Raw genomic sequence first — 10,631 nt, forward strand, 5'->3', positions numbered from 1 at the left:
CTCAGTGCAGGGCTAAGTGTGAGCAAAAGTAAGACTCAAGCCAGTCTTTTACAGGTGAGGCATGAAACTGCTTAACTCCAGCCAAAGCTGGTAAATTAGATTTGCTTATGACTTAAAGGAGTGTGGAAGTGCAGTAACATTTCACACTTGAACGCTATCACTTTTCTATCTTGACCACCTAAATTTGGTCTCTTTCTTAGAAAATGGAAATTACCACAGAGCATATTCCTAATAATTCAACTGGTCTTCAGTTGGGGCATTCTTATACACAGAAGGACATCTTTCTAGATTGGGGTTCACTGTTGGCATGAGTCTTACCCCAGGGCCTTAGCAATAGCTTATTTGACCCGTTGATGAGTTAGGCACCTTAAGGTTTGTTCCTGTTGTCAGGCACCATTCCATGATGAGTATTTAAGGAGATCCTATTGATGAGAAGTTATAGATAGAATTAACTAACATTTGATCTCATGGTTTTCAAGGAGAACAGTCAAAATGGTTTGTTCCATGTCCTTGTTAGGGTGTAGACCATCTCTGAGGGCCGTCAAATTGGCATTGGAAGACTTAACTTCTTTCCTTTAAGGACTAGAAGAAAATGGAGGTGAAATTAGAATTTACCATACTGATGAAAGGACTGTTATATAACTGCGTAATCTTAGCACCTCAATGCCCAGCTCACAGTAGGTTAAAGCCGAGGGGACACTTCCTCTCAGGCTGACTTGTGGACTCACTGACTGTTAATTGGCACCCTCCTACCTTAGGCCATGAACTTAGCAGTTGCCCTCTGTTCCACATTTCATACAGTCCGTCAGTACTCTTTCAACTCTACTCCCAAAACCTCTGCCACATCTTTTCCACTGATAACCTCCTTCCTGGAAAATTAAACTGCCCCATAACTAGTCTCCCTACTTTGGCTCACTTTTACCCTACAAAGCAGCTAGTGGATTGGTTTTTTAAATGACCCCTTGGATGGCTGCCGTTGGCCATCAGAATGTGTAAACCCCTTTCCCTGACCCTATATGAGCTGGTCTTGTTTGACCTGATAATATCCAGGTTTATAGATTTTGACCACACTAGCCTATTGCCACGCTGACACACCAGGCTGGTTCCTACCTTGGAGTTTGTTCATAAGCTCTGGAATGCTTTTCTCCTATGTTTTCTTAGCCAAATATGTCAGAGGTCATCTCACAGCTCTCTTACCTGTACACATTTGGACAGTACACACAATACCCTGTGGGCCTGAATCTTTTTTATTTTTTACAGCTCTAATTGTTTACTGAAAATGTTTGTCTTCCCCCTATTAGAACATAAGCACCATGAGGGGCAGGTTTGGCTCTGTTCTCCATATTGCCTCAAATATTGAGTGGATGAGTAACTTCTTGGGCCAGTGCCAACAACTTTTTCCAGTACCTACCTTTGGTCACATACAAGTAGAAGAAGTCACAATAGAAGATGGTTTGTACTACTCCAGACACCACTGCGATTTGGTCATAGAAATTCTCAGTCTGGTACCGCCTGATCCAGTTAGCCAGGTAGAGTGCCCGGTACAGACCCAGGAAGAACAGGTAGTGAGTAGTGATGGTCTCAGCCTCTCCAGTCTTGCTAATCATGAAGAGCTGGGGTAGGATGGCCACTGATTCCAGGTAGATGGAGAAAGTCCAAAGGATCTAAGCCAAAGAGAAAAGTGGCCAGAAGAGGCTGAGCAAGATGGGAAGGTGATCATCTCTTTTAAAAAACGTAATCATATCTTTCCAACCTTATGTAAATACAAAATTTTTTATTTTTTAAGATTCAAGTATACAGTACGTGCTGCTTTTCTTTTTACAATATAGCATGAACATTTCTATAGAACATAATTTTTAAATGTTGCAGAGTTCTATTGTATAAACTTGCCATAAGTGAGCTGCAGTTTCTCAAAATGCAGTCCATAAACACCAACATCAGAATCTTCTGAGATGCTTGTTGCTCATGCATTCATGGGTCAGGACCCAGGCCTACTGAGTTAAAATCTGTGGGCCTGGACTGTGCTCGAGAGATCTGCTGATCACCTGTTGGACATAAGATCTCAACAGCCAGGAGTGAGATTGTGATCCTGCTTGGTTTATGAGCATCATGACTTATTTAGATGTGCCCATTTTCAAGTAGAGCATTGTGAAGAGCTTGTTGCCAATTTCTTCAAACTTAAACCTGAGCAACACGTGAGTAACGTTCACCAAGGCAAGCCCAGACGTCGTCAAGGGTCCAGAGGAAAGAAAGCTAGGGAACATGCTTATCTTTGGGATTAGTACGTTCAGTCCCTTCCCTTACCTCCAGTGGAGTGAAATTGTAGTTCTCAAGGAAGGAAAGGCCAATGACTGGGACCAGAAGAAACTCCAGGCGGAATGTGTCATTCTCACTGTCAAACGTTTTCCGAAATTTCCCATAGATCATGTAGACTGTGACATAGGCACAGAGGAGAAAAACCACCTAAAAAGGGAGAGTGACATGGGAATCTATGAAGTTATTCCTCACGTTATTTGCTAGGCTTCAAAGCCTGCCAAAGGGCTCTGCTGTAACGTGAAGAGGTGAAATGTATTTGCAATTTCTCTTGGCTCCAGTGGCCTACAACCTGAAGTTGATGATACTTTTTGTCAAGTAACTTCATGCTTCTCACTGGGACTGAATGCTACCACAAAGAGGCAAAGGTGCTTGGTTGGCCCGTCCATCTGTGGAGCATTAGGCCAAAAAACTGAATTGGCCTTTTTCAGGGGATTTAGCAGTGGCATGCCAGGGCTCTTGAAACAATTAAAAAACCTCAACTTCCTGGACATGCATCAGTGACTTGTGAGCATTCTTCCACAAGGACTAACATCCCTTGAATTATTTCACCATTGTTCCTTCAGAAAAGCCCTTCTAATTACAGTAGCTGTCCTCCAGCATATAATGACTTACTTTAGATATGGCCTTCCACCTTCCAGGCCAGAGGTTCTCAAACTTGAGTGTGCATCAAAATCACACAGATGGGACTGGCCGGTTAGCTCAGTTGGTTAGAGCGCAGCTTTGTAACACCAAGATCATGGGTTCGGATCCCCATGCCGGCCAGCAACCCCCCCAAAAATCACACAGATGGCTTCTTCTCCTGCCCCCTGAGTTTTTGATTTTGTAGGTCTGAGTGAGTCTGAGACTGCATTTCTAACAAGTTCCCAAGTGATGCTGATGCTGTTAGTGCAGGACCACACTGGCCTAGAGAACTTTTATTTGTATTTCAAGACTCAGATTAAGTTATCCCCTCAAAGAAGTCTTTTTTCACTACAATGAGGCACACATACTATCACCTTAGCCACATGTGAAAATATTCACTGCAGCCCGTGATCACGTGTTCTGTAAATAGTGGTGCACAAGTCTCTCTCCTACAAGAGAGGACTTATTGACAGCAGGTTCCACCTCTGAATCCCCAGCTCCTAACTCAGGGCCTGGTACAAAACAAATGCTGAATAAGTGAATGAACCGATAAAGTGGATCACTTTTTCATTTCACAAATGTGGAAACTGGCCTCTTTGAGATGGCGTGACTTCATTCACCCATGCCAAGGACTGGGTCTGCCATCTCTGCCAGGAATGCTCAAGGTGGACCCTTGGGCAGAGAAATGAAATGAGCAGGTGATGTTTGATACTTGTTCAATTGAAGTAGACGATGATTTCAAGACTTCAGACTCAAGTTCACACTGAATGAGTTCAACACCCCACAGCATCCTCCCTTCTACCAATCCTAGTAACGATGCACGGAATCCCAAAGGGACCTCTCTGATATGGGGGAAGAAGAAAGACAACTCACTTCAGTTAAATATTTTCTAGGTTCTACATATCACCTCACTTAATCTTTGCAATAGCTCTGCAAGATAGGTAGGATTCCCCCTGTGGAGACCTTCCTTAGAAACAGCTTACTCAGCTGGCAAGCACACTATTGCTCTTTTCTCCCCTTCCTCGTTCTAGCCTAGAATGTGATGTGATAGTAGGAGCTCTAGAACCCATTTGTGACCCTGTGACAACCTTGAGGACAAATATCACATTCAGGACCAGCTACATGATTTGCCAGGCCTATTGCAAAATGAAAATGCAAGGCCTCTTATTTAAAAACTAAGAATTAAAAAAAAAAAAACGGCCAGTTAAAAACTAAGAATTTCAACAGGGCAACAGAACATTAAACCAAGCATGGGGCCCTTCTGAACAACTGCACAAGTTGCACACCATCAGTCCTCATCACAATAAAGGTGGCATGGCAGCAAGTTAGAAGGAGGTTAAGAACATCAATGGAGCTGCCATCCCAACCCTGGACTGCCTACCTCCAGGTTGCATGTTTTGAGAAAAAAATAAACCCTTGTTAAAATCACTCTTAAGTCTGATATCAGCATCCAAGCAGTTACACTCATTTTACTGACTCTGAAATATGGGCTCCTTCCACTAAGGTATGTTGTCTTAAAGAGCCATGGTGGTTGGTTAAAAGCTCAGAAAATGCCTCACCCCATCATAACCTGATAGTTTATGGCCCAGGGCCTGGGACATCAGAGTGGAACTGAGAGACACTTCTGTAAAACAGTGCCATGCTTCAAAGCAACAGCTTCCCTTCATAAAATTAAATCTCAACTGTTCACCTGCACCATCCGTCCTCACCTGCTCTCTGTTGGAATCTCGACCAGCAGCGGGTGGACTTCACCGGCTGAGCTCCTGCCATACTGGCCTTCTGTTTGTACATTGAATACACCAAGCTTGTTCCTGTCTCGGGGGTCTTTGCACCAGCTATTCCTTTAGCCTGGAATGCTCTTCCTCTGATCTTCACATGGCTGGTTCTTTGTGTCACTCACATCTCAGTTTACATGTCATCTCTTCAGAGAGGCCCTTCCTGACCACACTCCCTGAAGTGGCTCGCTTGTCATTTTCTATTGCATAACCCTATTTTTAAAACTTTTTTTATTGAAACATCAATTAATATAGGATTTTAATGATTTGCATAGCCTTATTCCTCATCAAAGTTTTTTTTGTTTGTTTTATTATGTCTCCCCCATTAGAATATAGGTGCCTTTATTCAGAGAGTAAGGGAAAAAAACAAAAAGTATGTAGGTTCCATGAGAAGAGGAGTCTTGTATATCTACAAGTGCTGACACAGTAGAGGCTTAAAAATATTTGTTGGATGGATGACCAAATAAGCTCTCTGAAAGTTCAGGGCACCTTGTTGAATTTTGCTTATTTTTTAACCACTATAACGGCTAAACTTTATTGAATGTTGAATACATGGCAGTTTTTTTTTGCATTTACATTTATTACCTCATTTAATTTTCACAACCAAACCCTTTGAGGTAAGTACTAGTATTATCTTCATTTCACACATGAAGAAACCAAGGTACAAAGAGGCCAGAGGCCTTGCCCAAGCCCAGGTCAGCAGCAAAGCAGGGATTCAGACCCAGGTTGGCCTGACTCCACAGCCCAAGTCCCCAAGCAGACTGCTTCATCATTCGTGGGGGCTTGGCGGGCCCACCACCGCCACCACCCGACCCCCTCACCTTCATTACTGTGTTGTAGATGGAGATGAAGTTGGTGAACAGGTCCAGGTACCTGGTGGTGAAGACGAGAGCAAAAAGGATCTGGCTCTTCCCAGAGATGCCTGTGGCCAGAGGGGGAGAGCAGACAATGAGAACACAGTCTCCTGAGCCCACCCACACTCGAGAGGCGCAGGGTCTGGGGCTGGGGAGGCCTCCACGTGACAAAGACACCCTGGCTAGGGCACTGTCACTCCCTGAGGGCCTGGAAGCTCTCCCCTTCCCATTAGATCACTTGAGTCGTTGTTCCTCTCATTAAGCTGTAATATGTCTCCCAGTCTCCAAATAAAGGCACAAACACCGAGTTCCCAGTCCCCCTGGCGTGTGCCTGCCTCCTGAATTGGCTTTTGCTCTGGGGAGGATGTCGGGGGTGGTGTGAGTCGAGCTTGGTGGGGGGTATCGAGGCTCTTCTTTGCTCCACCCCCAGAGTTCCACTAACAATCCCCAAAGCTCTGTCTTTGGGAGAAGAACTTGCTGACTATACAAGGTGTTGATTCACCAGGGAGACCAGAGCAGGAGGAGGAAGGCTCAGCCCAGGGAGCATTCTATTTTGTTTTCCAAAATGTAAAGATTAAAGAAGACTTTCTCTTTTTCTTTTTTTCTAAAGATGACTGGTAAGGGGATCTTAACCCTTGACTTGGTGTTGTCAGCACCACGCTCTCCCAAGTGAGCTAACCGGCCATCCCTATATGGGATCCAAACCCGTGGCCTTGGTGTATCAGCACCGCACTCTCCCGAGTGAGCCACGGGCCGGCCCCTAAAGAAGCCTTTTCTAGTTACAAGAGTTATGCCTATTTTTACTCTTTGTAAAACAAAAACCAGACAATATATAAAGATGCAAAGAAAAGAGCATCCCAAAGCCTCAGCGTGCATAATTCCAGATCTTTGTTGGTGCACACAGACCCACATGACACATACATGTATATGTACACATGACACCCAAGGAGGCACCTATGTGACAGAAATGGGGTCACACTCTCCATGCTACTTCTTGACCTGCTTTGGCCTCTTTCTTTTAAAATTTTTTATTATGAAAGAATTTTAGATTTACAGAAGACAGTACAGAGGGTTCCCATATACCCTTCCCCCAACGTCCGCTAATGTTAATATTATACATAACGATGGTACTTTATCCAAGTGAGGAAATTAACATTGGTATAACACTACTGACTAGACTCCAGACTTTATTTCCATTTCATCAGTTTTCCCACTGCCATCCTGTTTTGTTCCTGGATCCAATCAAGGAATTGTGGTGCATTTTGTTGTCACGCTCCGTAGTCGTCTTTGGCCACTTTTGTCACTTAAGGAGGTAGCTCCAGGGTGAGGTAGCCTCACCTTTCTTTCCTCATCAGGCCCACACCAGGCACTTTGCCAAACCACTCCCCTCAATGACACCCACATTTCTGCATCCAAAAGTCAACTGTCCTTCCTCCTCAGTCTCTCCAGTGGCGGGTCACTCCTCTGTCCTGAATCAGGCTGAAATGCTCTTGAATAAAGACCCAGATCCTTATCATGGCTCATGAGGTCCTGCCTGGCTGCTCCCCTGCCTCCCCAACCCCACCTCTCCTCGCTGTCCCCCTCCAGCCATTGTTAATGGCCGAGGAGGAACACTGCTGAAGCCCTTAGCACTGTGGAGAGTGCTGGGTGCGTGTGTGGCATGCTTAGGGCAAGCCTGGGCCTCACACTGCTCACCTGTAAAATGGCTGTCCTCACACACACGGGATGTGCAGGACTAATGTGAAGCAAGAATAGGATTCCATTAGAATAGGATTCCTCGTGGGGGGCCTGGCACTTGTGCGCTTGCCAGGGGTGAGGGAGCCCTCTGGGGTGAGGGGACTGGGAGGTATTACTGACCCAAGGCCAGCTCCGGCTGGGCTTGATGTGATGCCATCTCCCTGAGCCCTCACAGAGACCCTTTAGGACCGTCCAGGAGGCAGCCCTGGCAGGGACACTTAGCCGTCCCCTCACACGGCTCTCGCCCCCACCCCCGCTTTGTCCTCAGCCTGCCAGGCCTCTGGGCTTCACTCACATTTTCCTTAGTGCTTTGGGAGCCCTGGTGATCTTGGGCACAATGGTTTTCACACTTGAAAACAATGAATAATTTCCACCAAAGCAAGCTGCACATGGAGACAGAACATCTAGGAGAATATGAGCCTGTACCCGGCCGGAGGCCCTGAGGGGTCCAACAATCACACATGGCACCCACTGACCAGGGCAGCCCTCCCTCCCGTTTGACAAATGGGAAAATTGAGACCCAGGGTCACACAGCCGGTGAGTAGCGGAGAGAGAATGAAGCCCAAATCTCTGGCCTTTGGGGCTGGGTCAGTCAGGGTCACACCAGGGCCTGCTCCTTAGGGCTGGTGTCCAGGCACTTCACCTCTGACTCCTCTGTGCACATCACTACCACCCAGCTGCCCTTTTTCTTTGCCTCTCACAAACTGTATCATTCACTCAGTTGCTGTGACTGCTGGGACTGCCGGTTTCCCAGGCTAAGACGGTCAGCTCCCCCAAGGCAGGCTCTCTGGCATCTGGTGTTTTGTCAAAATCCCAGGTGCCTCGCATGTGCCTGGCAAAGAACACTTGGTAACTGCGCCCCTTCCCACTCACAGTTGCTCACCCTGCCCAGGGCCCTCAGTGCAAGCACAGGGACAGGTCCAAACTGATTCTCCCTCACCCCTCAGAATTCCTGGCCCACTTCCCCTGAGTGGAAACCTGAAGAGTAGTGAGTGCCCGTCTCTCTGGAGACCCCAAACCCAAGTGGCCTCCAGGTCTGGAAACACTCCCTCTGGAATGACGACCACATCTGCACTCCCCCAGCCCCACCATGCCTCCCAGGCTGGCAGCCCCCTCCCACGCCTCCACCCCACCCCACTCTTTCTGCCTCCCCTCTCACAGCTTCCAGAGTGACCTGCTTCAGGTCCCCTCCTAAGCCCCCTCCCCTTCTCCCAAACCTCCCCGGCTCTCCAGTCCTGACTCCTTCGCCTGACAGAAAAGGCCCTTTCACACCTGAGCCACCCTCTGTCCTGGACTCATCTTCCTGGAGGACCACCCCTCAATTGGCTGCTCGCTCTGCCTGGGGCACGTTTGCACTCCCTAGTGCCCCCCACACCCTTCCTGTGTTGACACCCTGCCTGCTATTCAAGACCAGAGCAGAGCCTTTCCCTCCACGGCTGCTTGGCTCCCAGGAGGAGCCTGTGTTCGTCTCTGCAGGGCCTCACCCAGTGCCCAGCCCAGGGCCGTCACCTCCAGGACACCAGCCAACAAAAATGGCTGCAGGAGGTTTGGGCAGCCCCTGACCGCACTGGGTCTGTGTGGCAACCACCAGTCCAGCCTCGACACTTCTCCAAACCTCCAGCAGGGCAGCTGGACTGCTGGGTCAACAGCGGACTCCTCCAGCCCTGCCTGTGCTTCTGTTCACGGGCAGCTCCACGCCCACCTGGGCCGGGCTGGTGCCCCTCCTGCCACATCACAGTGCCTGTGCCGCATGCAGGCCTCAGGCCTGGGACGGAAGAGGGCCCAGCCTGGGGGAAATCTGGGCGGAGCAGGGGAGGGTGCAGGGGGAAGAGAAGACCCCGGGGTTGGGTACCACTTCCTGAGTGCCCACCCCCTCTCTCCTCCCTGGTGAAGGTGGAGGGAACGAGGAAGGTGACTGATGGGAGGGAAGGCGTGTCACCTCCTCCTCATCCCCTTCCTCTTCCAGCTAGCAGTGGCAATGCCAAGTTGGGAGAGAGTGGTGGTGGGGTCGATGGAGGCACAAGTCCACCCTCCCCCCATAATCTCGGCGGGTCCTCCTTCTTTGATATTGCACAGTACATTTTTTTGGAAGCTGAGCTGTGCAAAAAGTCTCAAAGACCCCCTAGCCCAAGTCCCAACCCCGAGCAGACATTGGGGAGTCCCCGCCCTGCAGTCAGGAGGGCGTGGAGCTGGCCAGCGAGGGGGTCCCCCACCTCCCTCCCTGGGCGCCCCTCACCCGTGCAGCACTTGGACCTCCAGATCTTCCCCAGGAGCAAGATCATGGCCAGGAGGTGGCTCAGGTCGCCGAGGATTCGGAACACGTTCATGGTCAGCGCGCCGGTCCTGCTCCCGCGCCCGGCAAACTTCTAGCCGACTTTCCGGTGGGCGGGGCGGCTGCCACGTCCCCGGGCCTCCCGGTGCCCCCGGCCCCTGCCCGCGCCTCCGGCTCCGCGCGCTCCCAGCCCGCCGCCGCCAGCGCACTCCCGGCCGGCCGGTGACGTGGCCAGGCCGGCCCGGGCGCGGGGTGGGGAGCCAGGAAGCGGCGCCGCCGGGAGACCCCGCCTCCCGCCCGTCCCGAGGCTGCTCCCGGCAGGGGGGCTTCCGGCCGGCGCCCCGCTGCCCCGGTGTCCCCTGCCTCCCCGCCGCAGACACCGGAGCCCTCCCGCCCGGGACCTGGGGCAGCCGCCGAGCCGCCTCTCCGCCTCGGTTCCCTCCTCTGGGCGCAGGCCCGATCTCACTGGGGCCAGGTCGGAGGCACCCCGTAGGTGGTGACCCACTGCCGTGTCGTCGTCATCCTCGATGTCGAATTCCTCCCTCGTGGGGGGGCGCGGGAGGGAAGAAGCGAGAACGGGCGGCCCTCGGGTGGTCCCTGCCGCCTGGGACGTGCGCGCTGCCCCGACCTCACCTTGTTGGAGCCGGAGGACCCGCACGACAGCGCTCAGGGGTGGTGGAGTCAGGCTGACCCCGGCTCCAGCCTGGGGGCGGTGGGCCTGCCCCTCTCCTGGCCTCAGCTTTTCCTCTGTAAAATGGGGTTGCTGTGAGTATGGAAGAGGTCGAGTCTGCAGGCAGATCCAGGGCCCTCTGTCAGGCCTCCCTCTTCTCGGTTTGCTAAGATGTTAAACAGGGGCACACAGGCCAGGAGAGACCCCAGAGGGCTGAGAGACAGGAAGGGTGGAGGGTGAAGTCCCGCTGGTGGGCAGGAGTCCTCCCAGGGCTGTGTGGCCTGAGCAGGTCAGCCACCCTCTTCTGGGTGTGGGTGTCTGCATCCATAAGAGTGGACCTGATGAGCTGAGGACCCTTACCACCCCCTCCTAAACCCCCATGACCC

At 50.7% G+C, this 10,631-nt stretch overlaps 1 protein-coding gene across 1 annotated transcript; it reads right to left on the reverse strand.

The window, feature by feature from the left end:
- Positions 1–533: 533 nt before the first annotated feature.
- Positions 534–9,630, reverse strand: KDELR3 (KDEL endoplasmic reticulum protein retention receptor 3). Its single transcript, XM_063076185.1, has 5 exons — positions 9,540–9,630; positions 5,534–5,634; positions 2,305–2,463; positions 1,412–1,664; positions 534–582 (listed from the first exon to the last, which is right to left on the reverse strand). Exons 1-5 carry the CDS (start codon positions 9,628–9,630, stop codon positions 542–544), a joined length of 645 nt encoding a protein of 214 aa, XP_062932255.1. The 3' UTR covers positions 534–541.
- Between the last annotated feature and the right edge of the window lie 1,001 nt (positions 9,631–10,631).

This window comes from Cynocephalus volans, chromosome 12 (genome assembly GCF_027409185.1).
Source record: "Cynocephalus volans isolate mCynVol1 chromosome 12, mCynVol1.pri, whole genome shotgun sequence".
Classification (NCBI taxonomy): domain Eukaryota; kingdom Metazoa; phylum Chordata; class Mammalia; order Dermoptera; family Cynocephalidae; genus Cynocephalus; species Cynocephalus volans.

Coding starts and splice junctions, on each gene's coding strand:
- KDELR3 (XM_063076185.1), bottom strand. CDS start 9,630: ATGAACGTGTTCCGAATCCTCGGCGACCTGAGCCACCTCCTGGCCATG. Junction 5,635..9,539: donor GAGGTCCAAGTGCTGCACGG/GTGAGGGGCGCC, acceptor CTCTGGCCACAG/GCATCTCTGGGAAGAGCCAG. Junction 583..1,411: donor CTACTTGTATGTGACCAAAG/GTAGGTACTGGA, acceptor ATTTTCTTCTAG/TCCTTAAAGGAAAGAAGTTA.